The sequence below is a fragment of the Eubalaena glacialis genome, chromosome 12, assembly GCF_028564815.1.
Source record: "Eubalaena glacialis isolate mEubGla1 chromosome 12, mEubGla1.1.hap2.+ XY, whole genome shotgun sequence".
In the NCBI taxonomy this organism is placed as follows: Eukaryota; Metazoa; Chordata; class Mammalia; order Artiodactyla; family Balaenidae; genus Eubalaena; species Eubalaena glacialis.
Window position 1 is genome coordinate 29,614,609 of NC_083727.1, and position 23,777 is coordinate 29,638,385.

Here is a 23,777-nt window from a genome sequence, read left to right on the forward strand (position 1 = left end):
TTTCCTCAGCATCAGAGGTGCTTATACTCCACATTTATGTATTCATTAACGAATATTTATTGAGCCACCCCCAAGAGAGCACCGAGATGAAAAAGCATGAGTTCCAGAGGCTGCCCAGGCTCAACGCCACCTCTGCTGCCACCTCTGAGCTCTGAGACCTTGGCAAATTGTGAACTCCTTTAAGCCTCAATTTCCTCTTCTATAAAAGAGGGAGAGTAATGTAGTTCCTATCTGGTAGGAATTCAGCGAGGATCAAATGAGATAAGGTTTGTAAAGGTCTCAGCCCATTGGAAGAACTGGTAGCTATTAGGCAAACTGGATTTGATAGGCTGTGAGCAGAAGACAAGTTAATTTGCTCCTCTGCTGCCCTTTCTAATCCCGTCAGGCGGGTCCTATAATGTTCTGTGTCACTCTCAGATCATAAAAAGTCCTCTGATCAGTTTTCGTGCCAGGAAGAGTCTCCTTTCAGAAAGTCAAATGTTTTGTCTGGCATAACATCGAATCCTGGAGCTCTGTCTAATTGAGAGCTTCTCTCCACCCAGCTTGCCACAGGTCAGGAAGCCCAAGTAGGGGAGGGGAGAGGAGCCAGCCTCCTTCCTCCGCCCTCCTGGCTCTATCTCCTACCCACTCAGTAGCTATGATGTTGGACTTGGCAAAGGTCGGGGGCAGAGGAGATTACAGGAAAGGGCCCAGAGGAAAGCAGATAGAGCCGGGCTCTGGCATTGAGGCTCTGTGCTTGGCAGGAGGCTCACAGCTGCCCCTTGTCGTGGGCAGGTGGCCCTAGCCACTGCCCTTTCTGTTTGCATTTCTCAGGCCAGTGTCCCCTACCAGCCCTTTATGTCCCTCCCCCTACTTCCAGGGACCATTGTCAAGCTCTCTCAGTGTTTCTCCTGAATCCCTTCTCACTTGGTTGGAGGTGAAGAGAAAGCACACTCTCTCCTCCCTCGTCCTGTAAAAGGACATGGCCCTGCTCTCCAACCACAGATCACGTGGGACTAGGGCAGAGGTCAGCGGGCTGGCCCTCAGCTTCAATGGCTTTTTGTTCATTTTGCTGTCCCCCACCCACTCTTCCTTGTCTTCCAGTGCCCTGGCTGGTGCTGAGTGAGATTTTTCCTGGTGGAATTCGAGGACGAGCCATGGCTCTAACTTCTAGCATGAACTGGGGCATCAATCTCCTCATCTCTCTGACCTTTTTGACTGTGACAGGTAAGAACTCGCTTTCCTCTAATGCCTTTTGTGCTCTTAGGACAAATCTTAGGGAAGCACACTCGCCTGAAAAACATTTTCTTGTCAACATTTTCAAACACACTCAAAAGTAAAGAGAATGGCAGTGAACCTGATGTACTGACCACCCAATTTAAAAATTTATCAGTCTTCATTTGTGACCCCACCTGCTCTTCCCCCCAAATTATTTTGAGTCATTGTCCAAACATGTCATTTTGTCCCTAAAATTTCAGCAGGGACCTCTAAAAGATAAGACATTTAAACACTATAACTTCAATATCATTATCACACCTAAAAATATTATACTATTAATAGTCTCTTGGTATCAAGTATCCAGTCTGTGTTCACATCCTTCCAATTGTCTCATAATTATTTTTTATACTTTGTTTGAATCACAATCCAAATACTTAATTTATGGTTGATTGATATGTCTCATAATTTGTAGGTTTCGTCTCCATTTCTCCTCCCCCTACACTTTATATTTTTAATGAAGAAACTGGGTCGTTTGTTTCATAGAGTTTTCCCCGGGGTTGGATTTGCTGTTTTCCCCGGGGGTTGGATTTAGTCACATCACGTGACCCTCTGTCCTTTGTGTTTCCTGTAGACTGCTATTTAGATGTAGAGGCTGAAAAAGATTTAGATTTTCTTGTTTATTTGCAAACTCCTTCCCTGGTGATGGCCTGTGTCCTGCCATCAGAGGCACATCCTGTGTGCTTGTCTCCCACTTTGTCATGCCTGCATCCTTTGAGGATCATTTTTCAGATCCGTTATCTTCATTTCATCACTCCTACTAAGTTTTTTATCAGCAATACTTCTCTTAAGGAGAAATTTCTTCTCATTAGTTATTTGCCTACCCTGAAGTATGAATCATATAAGAAAACCAAGATTAATGTTTGAAATTTTCTCTTTATTTTCTGCTTTTCAAAATAATGAGGTAGTTCCCCAGCATCCTCCAAAACTGACCAATGAGTTGAGTTTTCGTCCCTTCCTTTATTTTATATGTATATGTATATATATATAATGTATAAATATTAAATAGTATCTATAATACAGAGATAATATATATTGATACCATTTCAAAAGTGGATGTATAGTCAAAAAAGTATATATCTATATGTAGTACTTCTGAATCTTGTCACTTTTTTTTTGAGTATATCTACTTTTGGAAATGAACTTTTAGAGTTATTAATTAAGCACAGTTTGGGTTTTTACATAAAATTTTAAAATATTTATGTCCTACATTTTTGGAAATAGCCCAAGATGAAAGGAAACACAGGAACTGGTCATTTGCACCAACCGTACGTCTCCTGCTCAGATCACACACATAGACCCGTGCCCTTCACCTTCTCACACACAAACACACACACACACACACACACACTTACCTACTGTTTATATGGAGAAAGAGAAATATAAAAGAAAGAATGGAAATGATAAAGGATGGATAAAGATGACACGAATTTCTGGGAAGGATAGCTAATACATAGGATGAACTTGATGAAGATTCAGAAGTTCTGCATGGGCTCTTAGAACAAACGTTGGGAAAGCGTACTCATTCTAAAAAAAAATTCTGGAATGAGCTCAAACCTGTAAATGACATTTCATTGGACTAGGTTTGAAATTCTATACTTCTTTTCAAAAATCAATTTTCCAAGTAAAAGATATAAGGGTTCTGCTTGGTGGCAAGCCCTTGGACACCAACTTTTAGCGCAATTTCAGCTGTATCAATAAGAACGGGGTGTACCGGAGACACAGACATACTCTGCTGTGGTCATAATACAGCTGTGGTATTGCTCTCAGCTCTGAGTAAAATATTTGAAGAGGGTTGCAGTGTGTCCACCAAGGGAGGGCAACCTGGATAACATGGGCAGGTGACCCATGGTCTGTGAAGAACGGTTGCAAGAGTTTGGGAGTTTGACTTGGACAAGAGGATGCTCAACAAGGGATGGAGGTGCATTCAAATATCTGCGCCGCTTTCGTGAAGAAGGGATGAGGAAGGCTGATCCAGAGGGCACAGCGGAACCTCTGAACCCAAGTTCCCGGAAGGTGGACTTGGGCTTAGGAACGAGTGGGGAATGTGTTTGAAACAGACAGGGCTGACTCACAACGCAGTGTGCATTTTTTTTTTTTTTTTGCAGTGTGCATTTTTGATAAGTGATGAGCTCCCTGTTACTGAAAGTACTCAAACAGAAGAGCAGAGAAGTTTGCTGAGATAACCTTTTGGGTTTTTGTTTTTTTTTCCACTTTTTATTTTCTGGTTTTATGCCCCAGAGAGGAAAGAAGGACCAATTCTCCAAGCACTTTATTAAACACTCACTTGGGCAAAACCCTGTGTCAGCAGCAAGAAAAGCACAGAGGGAGCGAACTTCAATTAAAATTGCCAGAAGGACTGCAGAGCTCTTCCTTCTCCCTGCTTCTCCCCACCTCAGCACAGCTGACCTATGAGTGGTTAATATGCATAGAGCCTTCCACTTTGCATTACCAAATGCCTTCCGCATAACTGCTCAATGTCCCCGACTGACCAGTTGTGATTTGTGGCCGCTAAGGGCTATTTGCATTGTTTCAGTCTGTGGCTGGTCTGAGCCTGTGTTCAAAAAAATCCAGCTTCCTCCTCCCTGTTCCTGGCCACACTGGACTTGCCGCTGAGCCCGGGGTGCCGCAGTGCAAGGGCAGACTCAAGTGCCTTGGGGGCCACCTCTCACCAGCTAACATACCTTGACCTTGGTCAGTACTACAAAGGGACTGTACCTCTGGCTAGAAGCACTCAGAGGGAAAACTAGGTTGGCGGGTGAGATCCATCAAAACCTGGAGGGTCCTGTTTCTTGCTGATGCATCTTAGCAAGTTAATGCCTTTCAGTCGAACCATTATCACTTTTTTTCTCTGAATCCAGGAAGCAGTATTACAAATACTGCCAGCTACTAAAATGATGAAATATTGCCAACATGAAACAATTTATTCAAATCAGAGTAAAGAAGGGGGAGCTCATTCCAAGAAGAGTCCATCTGTATAAATATGTCTTTAAAAATGTCTACCAAGTAGAAACCAAACTGCGATGGCGGGGATTCCCACGAGAGGAATGGTAGAGGGTGAGGAGAGAGGAGATAGTTTACCTTCTGTTTTATGTGTTTCTGTTTTGTTTTTGTTTTTGTTTTTGGCAATGAGCATTTCTATTACCATTTTGAAAACGAAAAGTATTATGTTCACCAAGAAGATGGCATTGGGTTTAAATTGTGATATTTACAAGATTGTTATTCACTTTACCAGAGAAAGCTGGGGTTGTTTGTGAAAATGAAACTTTTAGAGGCTGGCTATATTTTTAATTTGTGATTGCTATTTTCCTGGATACTACCGGTATGTTTGAAAATACATATGTTTTCATATATGCTCTAAGAAGCAGCTGTCCACAAATGGGATGAAAGCAACACAAAATGCATCTCTAACCAATTTCTTTTGTCCTCTCTAGATCTCATTGGCCTGCCATGTGTGTGCTTTATATATACAATTATGAGTCTAGCATCTCTGGTTTTTGTTGTTGTGTTTATACCCGAAACAAAGGGATGCTCTTTGGAACAAATATCAATGGAGCTGGCAAAAGAGTGAGTATTATGTGCATTGCTCTCCAAACAGCACTCTTTGGTCAAAAATTCAACTTTTATATACAGTGGAATAATAATAATATCTGAAATTTTTTAGGATATTCCCTTTGGTGGAGAAACCATATCTCAAAGCATAATTCGAGTTTCTCTGCCATGCATTTAATTTGGCTAATTCAGCTAAGGAATTAGAATAAGCAGAGCTTTCTAACAAGTGAAACTTTCAAAGCTCTTTTCAGTAATGATTGAAGTACCTCGCCCATCTCTGGTTTCCCACACAGGGGGTGGGAGTTGCTTGGGGTTTCAGGTGGTCCTGGAATGTCATGCTTGCCTTGTGCTAGCACCGTGGGCTTCAGCCTTCCACCTCTATCACACTTGTAGGTCTCTAAGCCCTAAACACTTGTTAAGGCTAAGGTTACCAGGAAAACTCTTGGGCTTAAATGTCTACAATTATTCCAAATATGGCACAAAGTGCACGAAGAAAGATAAAGAGTTTCCTACATGAATAGGCAGTTAGAACACTGGTTAAATAAAATTCATACGGAGAGACTGCTTGAACAATTTGACATAGCAGTGGCCTGTAGAATACTCCTCTTTTCTTTAGGAGCAGGTCTCACAGCTCTTGACTGTTGAAACTGTGGCCTGGGGGAGGAGAGGATGCAAAGGGGCCAGGAATGAAGGGGAACTTGTTGCTCTTCCTAGGATTTAATCATTCTGCCCAAAAATGTAGGGATACTTGTTCGTGGACTTTAATATAACAGGAGGAAACTACGTATTTATAGTTTGTGCCTTTCTTCTAAAAAAACTTGCATTACACTAGAGAGAAATGTATGATGGCTACAGAAACTGTGGGCATAGTGATTCTTCATGTTTTGTCTGAAGGAAGAATAAACCTGATAGGTGAATTGGTGGTAGGTATATGTGTACAAAAATATAGACCGAGCTCTTAATCCTGGTTTATTAGTATTATATAATAATTTTTTATTATTATTAGGGTATGAAGTAAGTAGGAGTATGGATGATTTTTACTTTGTACCTTATATACTTTAAAATGGTTTACAGGGAATTCCCTGGCGGTCCAGTGGTTAGGACTCGGTACTCTCACTGCCAGGGCCTGGGTTCAATTCCTGGTCAGGGAACTAAGATCTCACAAGCCGAGTGGGGTGGCCAAAAAAAAAAAAAAAGGTTTACATTTTAAAGACATTTCATTTTAGTAAGCAGAAAAACTTTTCTCTTAATTCAAGGTGAATGTCAACTGTAGGGCTGATTTTTGATGCAGATAAGGCCCTATTTTTAAAGCCTTCAATGAAAATGAAAAGTATTCATTTACAAAGAGAAATATAATTGTCAGGAAAGCCAGCTATCTCCTTGGCCTGGCCAGAGCATTGCCTGGCTCTATTCAAGTTGAAGTCAAATAATTAGATTTCTTGGCGAGCACAGAATCTGAACGACAATTAATTACACATACATGATTCAAATAACGAATAGCCTCAGACCTTGATAACGCAGTGCATTCATCTGTAAACTGGAAACATGTCTGACCGATGCAGGCCTTTTCCAGAACTTAGATGCCAGAACACCAGTGATGTCCACATCTGTTGGTCACCCTTCATTTCTCATCTTCCCTAGAGCTTGTTTCACATCAGTGGTCTATTTAGATATAAAACGCTCTCCCCTAATGTAGTGGCTTAAAATACACCATTTACTATTTTCCGTGATCCTTTGGTTTGGCTAGGTGGGGCCTTTGCTCATGTCACCCAGGCTCCCCCAACATCAGCAGGAGGGTCAGTTGGATTGGAAGGTGCTGACACAGCGGGGAGCTTCAGTTCTCTTCAGGTAGCCTCATCCTCCAGGAGGCTAGTGTGGCTTCCTCACCTGTCAGACATCAACAATGTCTGCCTCCGGGCAGCATCCCAAGGTAGTGGAGGCATAAGCTGCAAGGTTCCATGAGGTTTCCCTTCTGGAAGTCACACTACATCACTTCCATTACTTTCTATTGTCAGTACAAGTCCCAAGGCCAGCCCAGGTTCAAGGGGTGTAGGGATTGACTTATGTCTTGATGAAACGAAGGGCAAAGTTTTTTGTTTTTGTTTTTTACCACATTTAATCTACCACACCTACTCTTTCTTGAAATTCTTTTACCTCCTAAGAAACAATTTTTTTTCCCTGGGTTTTCTCCTGCCTCACTAACTCTTACTTCCTTATTTCTGCTTCTATTCCTACATGAGAGTTATCTTTGAAGAGTTAGCCCTATAGCCTTATGCCTTAAGGGCCAATGCAAATCCTCATCTTCAAAGCCTTGAGTAACCCTAGCCCTGATAATATTCCTTTCACCAGGATCATCAATATTTTCTAGTCCCACTTTTTTTTTTTTGGTCACGCCACAGGGCATGCGGGATCTTAGTTTCCTGACCAGGGATTGAACCTGTGCCCCTTGCAGTGGACATGGGGAGCCCTAACCACTGGACCACCAGGGAATTCCCCCCATTTTCTTCTTATATTGCCTTAGCTAAAACTCTAGTGATTTCACTTCCTTAATTAAGTAGGTTATAAAGTTTTGGCATCCAGGAATGGTCTTGGCCCATTATCTTTTGTATGTAATCTCTACAGTGCCTAGCTTAAAATTGATTCCTAGCAGATGATTAAAAAGTATCCACTGTTCAGTTGGATACCTTGTGGTCAATCCAATGCTGAATTCATTGTGTGTGGGGATTAGATTATGGGTAACAATATAAACCACAACAAGTTTTGATCTGTGGATCACAGATGAGATTTAATCTTATGATCTAACAATCTGTGCAACAGGAAGAGGTATGTGTTCAGAAAAGGGAGACATATGGCCTCCAGCATACCACTCCCTGCCCGCAACTTCAGAGATTATTCATTCAACTCTTTGTTGATTATCTACTATGGAGTAGACACTGTATTAGGAAAGGACTGAAAATATAGGAGACAAAGAATCCATAGCTCCTTTACTTGGAGAGGCAGACCAGAAAACAGACCATTGCAATACACTGTGTTGGCAAGTGCAAAGGAAGGGCACATGTATTGGGGTAGAGAATGCCTTTAAAAATAAAGGTTTGTTACAATTCTTGTGAGCAATACTAACTAAAAAATTGAAGCAGGGAGAAAGCAGTAATGAATTAATTGAACGAAACTAAGAATCACTCCTCATTGCCCTCTTTTTAAAAAAGTCTAACTTGAAAGCAGAATGTTCTCAATGAATTAAAGTTAAGAAACTTTTAGATCTTTTTTTTTTTTTTAATATGGGGCTGTCAGAATGGATCAAATTTCAAATCGAATGAAAATTTGAAGACAAAACTTAAGCCAATCTTTCCATCCAGTAGGCCTCCAGAATAAGACGTTCTGTAAGAACATAGTGATTTGGGTGTCTAAAACTCAACAAAACATATTCATTCAGAATTCGGGGTGGGGAAGAAATCTGTCTAAATTAACCAAACTCTGCATTATGAAATGTTTTTGAATTACTCAAACTTAAATCCAGACCCTCTCCAAGAAAGTTTTAAATTGCAAATTAGGAGAGATCCAAAAGCCCAAGTACTCCCCACCCCTAGACAGATTCCACAAGTACCAGGAGGTTGGTGAAGAAGAAAAAATAGAGATAAGGGCACAGGTGCCAATTATGAAAGACGAGGTGGCAAAACAATTCTGCATTTCAAATTCATTTCTAGGAGCAGCAAGCATCAGTGTCTACCAGGGATGCATTCTTGTGGGGAAAGCCCAGTACCTGAGGGCAGAAGGGAAACAGTTGCCTTCAGAAATCTTGGCTAACTCTGATTTCTGCAACATCAAAGAGCCTGGGACATGTCTTAGCTTGAAGCAGTAGGTTGGCAAATGCTTTAAAAATGAAAATGTAAGCAGCCTGAATGGTGTAAATTGACCAAAGTTATGTATGAAGTATGTGTGTTAAACAAGGTTCCCTGGAGGGAAATGGCAGAGACAAAAATAGAAATAAAATACATAATGGTATTGAAAAGTGATCGAACTAGCTAAGTGAACGTGGGGCGGTGGAAAGCCCCCGGGGACTTGTGAGGACACGAAAGTTGATGTAAACTCGAAGATGGAGGACGGCTACTGCTGAGCTAAGGGAGTCTTCATGAACTTCGGAGTTAATGAAACAGTGAATCAACTTTTGTCCCCAGGGAAAGAGAGTCCAAATGTGTATGTCCCAATGATTTTCTAAGCAGCAAGAAAGGAAACTATTTATAATACCAAATTAACTTCAAATTTGATACTCCATACCGCTTGATATTTTCCTTTCTCATATTTGGAGTTGGCTTCTTTTCCTTCTATTTCTACAAGGCTGAGAAAACAAATATTCTTCCAAAGTTGTTAAGTTTCTTGTAAGATAAACAATGACTCAGTGGAGAGGTCAGAAAAGATTTCAGCAATAATGTAATTTGAAAGGATTTTATTTTGAACTTGTGCCCTGCCAGCTACAAACACAAACACAAAATGGGACATTTGCCATATGTGCTATTTCAGCTGTGACTTTCATTCTTTTCCCCAGTTTAAGTGGAAACAATTAGAGAAAGCTAACAGGTTAATGTTTTGTAAATATTTTAGTTCTGAGACTTAGGTTATTTTTCACTTTTAGCAGCTCGTTTTATGTGGTCATTCCTTCATTCATTCACCCAAATTCATTTATTCGCTAAATACTTACTGAGCACCTGTTCTGTGCCACGAACTGTTCTAGGTGCTATAACATTAATCAGTGAGCAAAAATGCCATGACAATTAAGATAGTAAGCGTGTGGGGGAGGTACTTTTGTTTTTTTGGGTTTTTGTTTCGTTGTACATTTTTATTAGAGTAGTTGATTTACAATGTTGTGTTAGTGTTTGCTGTACAGCAAAGTGAATCAGTTATACATATACATATATCCACTCTTTTTTAGATTCTTTTCCCATATAGATCATTACAGAGTATTGAGTAGAGTTCCCTGTGCTATACAGTAGGCCCATATTAGTTATCTATTTTATGTATAGTAGTGCAACACTTGTTATTTTCTATTTTTTTTTTTTGGTAGTGGCCAACCTAATGGCTTGAGGTGGTATCTTATTGTAGGGGGTACTTTATTTATTTATTTGTTTATTTATTTATGGCTGCGTTGGGTCTTTGTTACTGTGCGTGGGCTCTCTCTAGTTGCGGCGAGCGGGGGCTACTCTTCATTGCAGTGCGCGGGCTACTCATTGCGGTGGCTTCTCTTGTTGCAGAGCATGGGCTCTAGGCACGCAGGCTTCAGTAGTTGTGGCACGTGGGCTCAGTAGTTGTGGCTCACAGGCTCTAGAGCGCAGGCTCAGTAGTTGTGGCACACAGGCTTAGTTGCTCCGCAGCATGTGGGATCTTCCCGGACCAGGGCTTGAACCCGTGTCCCCTGCACTGGCAGGTGGATTCTTAACCACTGCACCACCAGGGAAGCCCAGGGGGGTATTTTTGATTGGTGATCTGAGAAGGTTATCCTGAGAGATAACATTTAAGATAAAATCTGAGTAGTAATGAAGAGCCAACCCTGCAAAGGTAGGGGGAAAGAGAATTCAGGCAGAGAACAGCTAGTGCAAAGACTAAATCAGAAACACACTGGACCTGTTCCAGGAACCAAAAGATGCTCAGGAGGCTGCGATCTTTGAGATCCAGTGAGAAAGTCGGTGGAGACTGACGTGTGGGGCTTTACAGACTGAGTTTGGATTTCATTCTAAGTGCAATGGGAAGCTACTAAAGTATTTTCAGCAGGGGAGTGACATGACCTCATTTACTTTAAGGCGTGCCAAGCCAGCGTCTGCAGGCACACAGCTGAACATAGCTGAGAAAGCACACGAGCACAGGGCTGGGGCCCAGGTTCAATCATCCTCACTGACCTCAAGAGGCCCCCTCCATGCTACCTGGCAATCACCCATGTCCCTTGTCCATGAACTGTCTCTCCTAGACAACTGCTCAATACCAGCCTCTCTCTGGAAACCTCCCACCTCCTTAGCCATCCTCACTCCCGCCAACAGCCTTGCTCCTGACTTCATGGAAGAAATGAACACAATCAGAAAGGGAACTTCCTTAACCTTCCACCTCAACCCACACATCAGTATTTGTATCCGAATACACCACCATCCCTCTGGGTTCTATCTTTTAACTCATTCCTATGTGAAGCCAACCACTTCATGCCCTCTGCCCTTCCCTTCTCCAGAACATTCCCCAATGGTCCTCCCTGATCACCCCTGCATCATCCATATCTTCCCTCTCTCCTAGATCTCTATTTTGCATCAGCAGAGCAACCTTGTGTGATTTTTTTCCCCATCTTAAAAAAAAAAAATCTTTTGACCCCATTTTCCTCCCTAGGTTTTGCTTTGCTATCATTTTTTAAATTAGATTTATTTATTTTTATTTATTCATTTTTGGCTGTATTGGGTCTTCGTTGCTGCTCGCGGGCTTTCTCTAGTTGCGGCGAGCGGAGGCTACTCTTGGTTGCGGTGTGCGGGCTTCTCATTACAGTGCTTCTCTTGTTGTAGAGCACGGGCTCTAGGCACACGGGCTTCAGTAGTCGTGGCATGTGGGCTCAGTAGTTGTGGCTCGCGGGCTCTAGAGCTCAGGTTCAGCAGTTGTGGCCCACGGGCTTAGTTGCTCCGTGGCGTGTGGGATCTTCCCGGACGAGGGATCGAACCTGTGTCCCCTGCATTGGCAGGCGGATTCTTAACCACTGTGCCACCAGGGAAGTCCTGCTCTGCTATCATTCATTTTCACCTGTATTCTTTGCCATCAGTTATAGCAAAGTTCTTTCAGAGTTGTCTCTATTCACTGTCAGCAATTCCTCTCTTCCTATTCTCTCATGAACCTGCTCTGATGAGACTTTTATGGCCATTACTCTACTGTCATTGCTCCTTTTAACATCCTGGTTACCTCCATGTTGCTAAACCCAGTGATCAATTCTCATTCGTCGTCTTAATGGCTCATGTAGTGACCATCCCCAGCATTGACTGGGGTGAGCATGCCCTCCTTCCCAAAATACTTGCTTCACTGCCTTCAGGGACTGACCTCCTGGTTGTTTCCTACCAGTCACTCCTCCTCAGCATCCTCTGCTGGTTCCATCTCATCTGTCACTATCTTAAAGTTGGTGTGCCCTACGGCTTCGTCCTCTGACCCCTTCTCTATCCCCTCACTGGCTCGTTGATCTCAAAGTTACGGTCTTTACACCATCCATATGCCACTGAATCCAACATTTACATCTCCAGCTTCAATATCTCTCCTGAACACAAGGCTTGTCTATTCAACTGTTTGCTCTCCAACTCTTTTCAAATGTCTAACAAATATTACAAACATGATCTGAATTGAACCCCAATATTCCCCAAACCTACTCCACTCGCAGACTTTTCCACCTCAGTTGATGTCAACCTTATCCTTCTACTTGCTCTGGTCACAAACCTTGGCGTCTCCCCTGACTCTTTCCCTCCCACCCCATGTTCAGTCTTTCAGAAAACAGTGTTGGCTCTAATTTAAAAATAGATCCAGGGACTTCCCTGGAAGCACAGTGGTTAAGAATCTGCCTGCCAATGCAGGGGACACGGGTTTGAGCCCTGGTCTGGGAAGATCCCACATGCCTCGGAGCAACTAAGCCCGTGCGCCACAACTACTGAGCCTGTGCTCTAGAGCTTGTGAGCCACAACTACTGAGCCCCTGTGCTGCAACTACTGAAGCCTGTGCGCCTAGAGCCCGTGCTCCACAACAAGAGCAGCCACTGCAATAAGAAGCCTGCGCACCACAACGAAGAGCAGCCCCCGCTCGCTGCAACTAGAGAAAGCCCGTGCGCAGCAATGAAGACCCAACGCAGCCAAAAATAGATAAATTAAATAAATAAATTTATTAAAAAAAAAAAAGATCCAGAGCCTGCCACCTGCACTGCCCCTCCCTTGATCTGAGTCGCCGTGCTCTCTCCTGCGTTACTGTAGTAACCACCTGCCTGGTCCTGTTTTCAGCCTCCATCCCCTCCGATCTGTTTTCAGCACAGCAGCCAGTGATCCCTTTAAATATGATCAAGCTATTCCTTTGCTCAAATCCTCCAGCGGCTTTGATGGCCCGTACAGCCCTACATATCCTACTACTCTCCCCCTCTTTCACTCTCATCAGCTGCACTGGCCATTTTGCTGCATCCCAAACACACCACGCAATGCTCAAGACTCAGGGTCTCTGCCCTGGTTTCCTCTGTCTAGAATTCCCTTCCCTTAGATATCCACTTGTCTCACCACTTTATCTCCTTCTGAATTGTCCTGTTACCCTATTTAAAATCACAATCGTGTCCCAACTCTGCATCCACTCTCTTTTTTCAGTTTTTGCCCCAAAGCTGGTACCTTCTATATTTCACTTGGTTTCTTGTCTGTCTCCTCTCGCTCCGTTAAGTTCCTTGAAGGCAGGGAATTTTGTATACTTTGTTCACTGTTGTTTCCCAGCACCTGGAATAATTTCTTCCCATATAATTGAAGCTCATTATTGAAAATGAATAAATTAATGAATTAACTGGATATAGGAGTAAGGCAATGATGTAGTCAGGGTGGTACCTAAATTTTTAGCTTGAGAAAGTGCATGGACGGTAAAACAGGGGAGCCCTTTCAGAACTAGGTTTCAGGGCTGGAAAGATTACAGAGATGTCCATTAGACATCAGATGGATATAGTACTGGTTGGCAGCTGGATATGTAAGTATGAAATTCTGGAGACACTCAGAGTCAGGGTCAGATTTGGGTAAGTGGTATTTAGGTTATGGAACCAGATGAGATCATCTAGTCAGAGAGCAGAGAGAAGAGAATGAGGTGCAGGACCAAGCCCTAGATTATGCCAACACTTAGAGAACAGGCAGAGGAGAGTGAGTATCGAAAGGACTGAAAAGAAGCCAACGGTGAGGCTGGAGAGGAGCCAGGAGAATATGGTATCACTGAAGCCAAGAGGAGTGTTGTCAGAAGGAGGGACTGGATGATGCTGGGAAGGGGAGCAAACAGGATGATCATAACCTCGACTGTCTTTACCCATCGCTGCTCCTTTCACAAGCATCCCGCTCACCCTCGGACCACTCTGCGTTTCAGCTCTCTCTCAAGCACCTACCAGGACTGGGAATCCACTGAAGAGTCATCACCCATGTCCTCACTTCCTTTCTGACCTTCCTTAGATCCCATGCACCACCCCTCCCTTTACCCTGCCCCCTCTCCCTCCATTCAGGCAAACCTTAATTCTGATTAAGCCAGTTCTTAGCTTGTTTTATCCCTGCGTCCGAGGAACTTGGCTTAAGATACACCCAACTATACTGACAAGTCCAATTTTAAATTGATGAACATAAGTCTCAAGTAGGTCTTCAGGAATGTCCTGCAACCTACCACATGGCCCTGGTCAGTTGATTTTCCTACTGTCCAAGATGGTGGCCTCACACCCTGTCCCCTCTCAAGCCTCCAGCACTCCCTCCCACTTCCTCACTCTCTGCTGATGGTCTTGGGTTTTTAGTTCACCGAGAAAACAGAAAGAGCCCACTTCATCCTCCACACCATCTACTCAACTACCTACATCTATGCCCACCTTCTCTCTCTTGGTGCAAAGGCCAATTCTTTCATTTGTCCTGAGCATGTCATCAATTTCCCCCTTCTATGGGATTATCATCACACACACACACAGAGCTGCAGTACTCCCCATCCTAAACAACATACCTCCCTAGACCTCAAACCTCAAATTCCCCCCGGGTACCCACTCACTCCCTGCCCACTTTTCAGTTCCAGAGTGCTCTGCTTGTTGTCTCCAGGTCCTCACCTCTCATTCTTTCTTGAACTTAGTCCTCTCAGGCTTGCTTTCCTGCTTTCTGACTCCCCAGGCTACTCATGACTTCTGCCGAGTTACCAAACCTCAGGGTTAGTTCCCGTGTTATGTGACTTTCCAGCAGCACGTGCCCAGGCCCTCATGCTCCCTATCTTTAAACATTTTTTTTTTTTTCACTTGTCTTCTGGAATATTACAGTTTCCTGGTTTTCCTCCTACCTCATTAGTCATTCCTCGGTCTCCGCTGCTTCCCCTTCCTCCCTCCCTCCCTTCAAATACCATAATGCCCAGGGCTCAATCCTTAGATCTCCATCTACACTCACTTCTTGGATGTATTCCCCTGGCTTTATCAGCCATCCATAAATTGATGACTCCCAAATGGCTATCTCTAGTCTCAGACCTTTTACCTGATTTTCGAATTCCGAAATCCAAGTGTCCACTTGACATCTTTGGTTGGAACATCCAAAAGGCATCTCTAATCTAATATGACAGAACTCTTGATTCCCAGTCCCCTTGATCATGCAGTCACATTTCCTCCACCGGTCTTCTGCTTGGGGGGAACTTCTGAAGCCAGGGGTGCTTTGAGGCCAGAGGCTTAGGATTCATCCACGCTACTCCTTACACCCCACGGCTACACTATCAGTAAGTCTTGTTAGATGTTAACAAAACATATGAATATACACTTTCCACCAGTACTGTTCTAAATCCAAGCCACCATCTTTTATTTGGACTTACTAACCTCCAAACTAGTCTTTCTCTTTCAACTCTTGCGCTCTGCACGCTATTCTCCATACAGCAGTTAGCTGGATCTTTTATTTTTTGTAATAAACATTTATTATTTCACACAGTGTCTGTGGGTCTGGAGTTTAGGAGTGGTTTAGCAGGATGGCTTTGGTTCTGGAAGTTGCAATCTAGCTGTTGGTCAAGGCTGCAATCATCTGAGGACTTTACTGAGGCTCAAGGATTAAATTTTTTAAAAAATATTTATTTGGTTGTGCCGGGTCTTAGTTGCGGCAGGCGGGCTCCTTAGTTGTGGCATGAGAACTCTTAGTTGCAGCATGCATGTGGGATCTAGTTCCCTGATAGGGATCGAACCCGGGTCCCCTGCATTGGGAGCACGGAGTCTTATCCACTGCGCCACCAGGGAAGTCCCTAGATGGATCTTAAAAACGTCATTCCTCAGCTCAAAATCCCATGGCTCCTACTACATTTTGAATAAAATTCAAGCTTCTTAACTATGGCTGCTACCCTCCCCTCCAACCTCACGTCTGTCATTCATGTACTCGCCATGCTCTAGCCATATCGGACTTTCCGCAACACAGCACTTAGCTGCAATCCTTCACGTGGCTCCCTCCCTAACTTCACTCCAGTTTCTGATCAGATGTCACCTAATCTTTAGAGATGCCAGCAGTATGATACAGTCCCCCACACCCCAACTAAGTCATTCTTTTTCCCTTTCTTGGTTTACTTTTCTCCTTAGCACTCTTACTACTTGAAATTATATGCTTACGTGCTTGGCTCCTGTTAAGGTGTAAGCTCCTTGAAAGCCAGAGTCTTTATCTCCTCCATCCATAGCACTTGGCATGTTGTAGCCACTCGATGAACTGGTTAAATCATAGGACAGGATATTTGAAAGGGGAGAGAGAGGTTCAAAGGTGTTTGTTTAAATAAACATAAAATACTAGAGCATGTTTTTATGCTGATGGGAATAATGTTGCAGAAATGAATTTGTTAATGCAGGGGCAAGGGGATAATGCAGAAAGCAGAATATGTAGATATAAATATAGGCATATTGGTAAGCAGAGTTTGAGAAAAGGGAAGAAATTAAAGAGGATCTGGGATGTAATCTCCAGTAGTTCTATGTTAGACTATCCTTGGAATCCCTCCCTGCAGACAGGAATGCCATGATTATGTTCTGAGAAGAAGGCACCCCACCTTACCCTTTGCATGAGATTGATCAAAGGTCTGTGGTGCACTGAATTTCATGACACGTGGAAACTTTGCAATAAACCTTGGTCTTTTTTTGCAGAGCTAAAACATTAAAGCCCCAGGGTGATTTAAAAAATTATAGCCTGCACATTTTCAAATACTGTAAATTAAGAATGACATTTTCATTAGTGCCTCTTTCTCTTTCAGGAACTATGTGAAAAACAATATTTGTTTTATGAGTCATCACCAAGAGGAATTAGTGCCAAAACAGCTTCAAAAAAGAAAACCCCAAGAACAGTTCTTGGAGTCTAAAAAGCTACGGGGTAGGGGACAGCCAAGGCAGCTTTCTCCAGAGACCTAATGGCCTCAAAAACCTTACAAATGTTGATACAGTATGAGAACATTTAGGGTGTCTTCCTACCAATACATATTGGCCACTCCCATGTTTTCTCTTCAGTTTCACAGAGCTAGTTTAAAAGGGACACCCTGAAATTATAGAGACAATCTTTAATCTCTACCCCCCCAAAAAGGAACCATGAAAGGGAGGTGAGGAACAAGGTCCCAAGTGATCCCTTTCTTACTCTGAGCAGAATACCAGGTTAAAAAATAATACCGGTTGGTTCTCTTCCACCTTCTTCACAGAGCAGCCTTTGAAAGACTATGAACTAGTGATGAGAACAACTTTGACCTTAAGGTTTGTATGCATAGAGGCCAGTTGCGGCTTTATTATTAAGACACAGAAGTTGTCTGAACATAAGCTTATGGTTTTTTGCCTACCAAGACACTACCTGCACTGGGTCTTGTGTAAAAAAGAACCAGGACACAATGTGGACAATTGCAAACATGTTCTAGGTTAGGATAGGGTCCTGGTTAGGATTTTAGTGATAATTTCTAATTACAGTTCAACAAGTATAAAGATTATACATCCTATTTTATGAATTATGAACTACAATGTAATTCAAAATATCCTTTTATGAATTTGGTATTAGCATTATAAAATATTAAGAGAAACAACTCTGCAATAGTTGAGAAAAATAAGCACTTTTCCATCCAGTTTTTAAAAATACGAATAGAAAGGACAATTTCAAAATCCTGGGACCATATTTATTTAGAAGTAGCTGTTAGTAAAACACGAGAAAAGGAGTCAGGCCATTAGGTTATTTATCCAAATCTGTAAGTAATTAGGTTTGAGTTACTAAGTCAAGCTTATACAGTTCTCTCTTTGTAAGGCTTTCATACCTTAATAGCGATCCATAGTTTCCTGTGATTCTTCGCACTCCTCAGGATTATCACTACCTCAGGTTATGGCCTACAGGCTATAATTGATGCTGACTTTCAGATGCCTGCAAACATAATAAATGACATCCAAACATCGGGACAATTCCCTCAGTATGGTCTTCTCTATGATGAAACAGAGATCACCGACTGTACCAGAAACTTGGGTTTTCACCCACACAACAATGGATTGCTCTCTTCTGTATTTCACCAGTTGAATTTTAAGACGTGGGGAGGCATTTTACCAATAGAATTTGGATACGATGATAGAAAATCTACAATAAAGAATCTCAAACCACTTATGCAGTAACCCATTAAATGACTAATATTATAAGCTATGGGAGACACACACAAAAAGTACTGAACAACCTAACTTGAAAAAGAATACAAAAATATGATTAACCTGAAGAAAGGAGAATCCTAAGAGTCAAAAGCCCTTTTTATTCAGCTTGAAATTTTTCTGTTGGCCCATAACAAACTGTCCCAGTTTGATATAAGGAAATATGATCTACTGCATTCCCTTATAATGAAGTGATCTGACTACAACCTATGTAAGCAATAGTAAAACTGTATTATCAGGAACTCAGGAGAATGACTAAAAGTCCTGGTGCTGAAACATACTATCTAAATTAAAATTGGCAGGGGAAGTTATGAGGAAGGGAGATTTGCAGTCTTCATTCTGCATGGTACATTTCATATGCAAGTTGGAACATGCATTGTTCACTTGTTTTGGAAGAAGGGAAAGTGTGTTCTGTAGAGGATCAATTTAAGAAATTTATTATGAACCTTCAGTGCAATTATACGCTGAGATTAAAAAAGGTCAAGACAAGTAATCAATATGAATTTCTTTTTTTCTTTGCCAAGCATCACAGATTGTCAGATATTTAACAAAACTGTTACATATTTCGCTGTGCAGTTCAAACACTGTATATACTTTAGCTATCTCTTGGCTTAGCCACACATTGTAAATGGGCAGGAAACTGTTTATAAACCTAGTAGGTTTATCACTAAGTGATTTCAACTTCAGTATCTTAAACACTCTCTTGTATTTTTCTTTTATTATCCAGAATCTATAATGAAACAGTTCTGTTTTCAAACTAAATTTTACCCAATACGCACCCAATTAGAGTTTTTTGACTTTCAAAAATAAAAAAGGGGGAATACTTATAATTTATATGTATATATTCACAGTTTTTATTTATAAAAAAAATGTACAGCACTTGTGAAAAGCCAGAAGACATCAGACACACTCATTTCTTACCAGCTTTGTTAAGTATAGTGGGTCACCCATGACACTTTGCCAGGCGATACTCAAGCAAGCAGCCCTGAAACCAGACCCAGTCAGATTGTCTTTCTCCCTCTTTTCTGAGAAAGCATTTTGATGAGCTACTGATCTACATAGTTTTCAAGTCACTCGAATACTGAAAAATATTACAACAAACATCTGGATCTGCACCTTGGCTATATAATCATGTTCCCCCCCCCCCTTTTCGCTATTTCTTTTTTGTGAACACTGCCAAACAGGAGGTCACTTAATTACTGTTAATTAAATCTAAGTGGAAAACCTCAAATTTTTGAAACAGTCTGCCCAGAACCTATAACTTTCATTGAATTTTATTCTGTATATTTTTTGAGGTTGCCTATCCCACTGGATCTCAAAATGAAGCAAATAAACACAAATGTAAAAAATGAGAAAGAAGTCTTAAAATCACATATAAGTCTTTCCTAAGAAAGAAAATATAAAAGCCATTGGCCCCAACTTATGAGGGAGTGAGAGGCAGGGTAGGGGAAGGCATCGAGAAGAAAGAAGATAAAAATAAACATAAAAAATAATACGTATTGTTCAGTGCAGCTTTCAAGATTTTAGAATATGGTAGGGAAAATGGAGGTTAAGATGTTCCAATTTTTCACAAAGGTTTCAAAACATTTTGGAAATTCAAGGTTTTAATGGAAAATTGTGTTGTACTATTACCTCTATTAATTTTAACTGAGAAGCTAATATGACTCTCCACTCAGCTTTATTTCTAGGTAAAATCATTGTTAGTTATACTAAACTCCTAAACACAAAGGGCCAAGCACCACTGCAGCCTGATCCTATATTACCATTCCTGGGCTCATGGGTGAGCCAGAGAGCCACTGTTTCACAAATGCATATTTATTATAACTTTAAGAGGAGCAATCCCATATACTGAGTAGTCGCTCTTTAGCTTTATTAAATAAGACACAGCAAGGGGAAAGACTTATCTTGCAAAATGGCTTTCAAGTTCAAATTGAACTGTAGTATAATTACACTGTGGCACAGAGTCAGCTTTTGGGCACTTCTTGCTAAAACAGCACAAAGTTTCAACTTCTGACAAGACTCTTAGTAAAGCCTTGAGTACCAACCTAAGATTTTTACTTTCCTATAACCAGAGTTGAGTCTTTCCAGAATAACAAAGGTACATATGAGGTACAACCCATCACAGCTTCTTTCTTATATTCATCTGGTAGGTAAGAGTTTCTCTTTTTAAAACTACAACTTTACGACTTTTAAAAGATAGTTAACATTTTCTATCATGTTAAATTAGCAACATAAAACATTACGCTTAATTTATAAAGTTCTACTCCAGTTCCCTAGCATTTATATACATGTTTTTATTTCTAATCTGCAAGAAAAAAATTCCTATTTGATATTTGGTAACAGAGCACTAAAAGATACTATACACATGTGGCATATATGTATTTACAAAGTGCACTTCAAAAAGAAGCCAACACACTTTAGCAAAAGTCTAAGCTTGCATAGATTAAAAAAAAAAAAAGAATTATGAATACAATTTTTGTTAAAATAGAAAATGGGGAATAGAATGGATATGAAGAGTGATCTTTTCCAAACTTTTATTTGTGCACATTCAATTGAAAAAGATAACTTTTACAGGTTCTTTGGTGCCCATATTCAGCATACAAAAATGTAAAAGACTACTCACAAATAAAACACATCAGCTCAAACTGGAAAAAAATAATGACAACAACAAAACACTTTAAGGTAGTGCACACTGTGACAGCTCTGCTCGTGGGGACATGAAATTACTGCGAAAATAAATAGAATGTCCTTTTGTAAAAGCAGCAATGTCATGTCTTGTAAACTTCCTTTTTATATTACAGCAAGGTTTGAAATAAAATCCAAAGGGACTGGAGCTTACACTGTAGCCGTGAATGAATAAAAGAGTCTATTTCCTCAATTACTGTTGGTCCAGTTTTCCTTTTGTTTTGAGTCCAATGTGCAGCAGGTTTTAAAAGGTGCTCAGTTTGGGATTCTAACCAATTACGTGATGACTTATAAAATTTCTTTCCTGCTTTCAAACACAAATGGGTATACCTGTTCCACAGCAGTAGCGACGGCCTTTACATTGGGCCCTGTAACAACACAATGGAGGAAGGGGTGTGAAGAGGCAAAAGAGCACTAGGAAAAGCTGATTTCCCAGAATTACAAATAACCAAGTACTTTAGAATTTATCAGGTTGTTTTAAAAAAATCGACACTTACATAATTATACACACAGTCACAGCAAGAACCAAGAGAAGATTTTTTATGGACAATTAAAGGGAATCAAACACAAAATGATGATATTCATCTTGTTTTAGGGCGCCATTGTGGAAAGAGAGTATATAAAAAAACCACGCAGACAGTCACAAAGTACCGTAATATGCTTATTAAAGGAAGGAATAACAAGCGGGACTACACAACTATTATGCTTTTGGTCACTGTAGTCTGGCTTTTGGTTAGGCTACGACTGAAGCTCAGGAGTATCGAGGAACCCAGCAGAGCTAAACAAAGCTGCTACCTGAGCGTTGGGAAACCAGAGGGCTGTTATAAACTGCACGGTCTAAACATCCCCACAAATTTACTACTATTTGGTACTCACACGTTTATTACTAATCTGGCCATTCACCCTTACAGCTTACTCTGCCCGTTAAAAAAAAAGCACCAGGGGATGAGGTTATGCTATGTATTAATTAATCTATATAATGCTAGGACTTGAAAAATATGTAGCCTTTCATCTAAATAGCTAAAAAAGTATTTAAAAAGGATAATGAAAAAATATTTTTATAAAACTTATTCTGAATAAATACGTTTTTTCTACTAACGTAAACTTACCTTTTGAAAGATCCTAAAAAACGTACATATGCATCCACTGTGAACTCTTTGAAGGTACTGACCACGTCTTACCCTGGTCCGATCCTTCCTGACTCACCTCAGTCCCTCCACAGAGTAGAGCTTTGCCCACGGGTACCACTCACTCAGTATATGTCCACTGAATTAACAGTTCATAGGGTATTCCAGAGGTTAATATATAATGCATACTAATTAACCAGGTCAATGGTCTTCAGTTTGCTACTATGTTGTTTAAATCTATTAACTTAATATATATTTTACATATGCATTATTTTCTTCCATACTTAGTAGGGACTTGTCAATAGATTTGGAGGCCTCTGTGAGGTCTGGGCTCCAAAGTGTAGAAACAGAGAGTCCAAAGAAGGAAAGAAATGGACTTGCTCCCCCATTTTTAAGATTCAGGCATGACTCTGGCAAGAGCCTTTAAGTCTCCAAGGAAGATGTGAAAATCCACGGCTGAATCAGAACTAAAGCTTTTTCGTTGAAGGCTTACAGGTGTCAATAATTTTTATTTTCCTCTAAGGATTGAAGGAATAAAAAGAAAATTCAAGGACACTACAGAAATTTTCCTTAACTCAGTTTTGCCAAAGGTTGGGTCTGACTCTCAAGTAATGTCTCTGAACAATTTATAACCATAGTACCATTAAAAAAATCATCCTGCATGCTAATACTACCCTTGGACATCTATGCCTACCTAGTATTCTGAAACTACCCCTTCCAAGTAATTAAAACAATTCAAAAGATATAACAAAATACACATAAAACATACCAAATAGGTACCAATTATATATGAATATTTTGCTCATGTAAAACCTCTATGAAGTTCATAGAATGGGTTTCTCTTGAGTATTTTAAATGTAAGATGTCATAAACTTAAAAATCATATATGAAAATACATACTAGAATATTTTTAATTCCAAACTGAAAACTATCCAAATGCCCAGGGAACAATATATTCACATACTGGGTACTAAATAGCAGTAAGAATGGCTGATCTACAGCTACATGGAGCAATACAGATGAATCTCACTAGGGTAATGATGAAGATAAAGAAGACTGACACAAAATAGTATACATAAGATTTCAAAATAGTATATAAAAGCAGGTTAAACTAATCCACTGCGTTAAAAGTGAGGAGACTGGTTCCCCTAGAAGGGCAGAAGTGGCTAAAAGGGACAAAGCAGACTTTATCTCTATTTTGGTATGGGCACCTCTTATCTCATTCAATCCATAATTGACAAGCTTGGTTTCAATATCATAAAATACCTGTTACTGTGATACTTCCTGTTGAAAAAATCTGTAATGTAGCTCTTAGAGATTTTATCCGATAACACACAGCAGGATGAAGTTCAGGTTCGTAACTATGCAAAAAAAGCCAAAATTAATATAAATACTTATAGCCTGACAAGTAATTTCAAATTTGCTAAGTTATCTTGATTCTTCAAAGACCTACCTGGCATGAGGTCTATTGTTCTTTGTGAATTCTGGCAAACGTATTTCAAATGGCATGTTACATACTGCCAAAACGTTAACAACCTTAAAATCTGTAAATATTACCTTTAGGAGAGAAGTAAAACGAATGAATTATTTTGAAACAAAAAAATCTGCTCATCATGGCAATCTTAATCATTGAATTGTAATCCTTAAATATAAGAACAAACAAGATAAACAGAAACATTTAAAGCATGGATTTAGTGTTTTAAGTTATCGGGGACTCCTTAATGCTATAATTAAAGGGGGGAAAAAAGGCTCAAAAACTTCATTAAAAAAATAAACAAAGCCTGAGATAACTGCATGATCAAAGCGCT

The 23,777-nt window shown here is 40.7% G+C and overlaps 2 protein-coding genes across 3 annotated transcripts in view; one reads left to right on the forward strand and one right to left on the reverse strand.

Annotated features, from left to right (window-relative positions):
* SLC2A12 (solute carrier family 2 member 12) overlaps positions 1-18,303 on the forward strand; it is a 56,214-nt gene extending 37,911 nt beyond the window's left edge. Inside the window, exons 3-5 of one of the 2 annotated variants that reach the window (XM_061207065.1) lie at positions 1,084-1,206; positions 4,689-4,821; positions 16,750-18,303. In XM_061207065.1, coding sequence (XP_061063048.1) covers positions 1,084-1,206; positions 4,689-4,821; positions 16,750-16,903 — 410 coding nt within the window. In that variant the 3' untranslated portion in view covers positions 16,904-18,303. Of the gene's footprint in view, positions 1-1,083; positions 1,207-4,688; positions 4,822-8,510; positions 8,659-16,749 lie in introns of those variants that run through there. The other variant, XM_061207066.1, reaches the window with a different exon arrangement.
* Positions 18,304-20,701: 2,398 nt separating this feature from the next.
* Positions 20,702-23,777, reverse strand: part of TBPL1 (TATA-box binding protein like 1) — a 29,164-nt gene continuing 26,088 nt past the window's right edge. The window contains exons 5-7 of the mRNA XM_061207275.1: positions 23,423-23,526; positions 23,236-23,330; positions 20,702-21,210 (exon numbers count right to left, since the gene is read on the reverse strand). Of these exons, the coding sequence (XP_061063258.1) occupies positions 21,131-21,210; positions 23,236-23,330; positions 23,423-23,526 (279 nt within the window). The 3' untranslated portion in view covers positions 20,702-21,130. The remainder of the gene's footprint in view (positions 21,211-23,235; positions 23,331-23,422; positions 23,527-23,777) is intronic.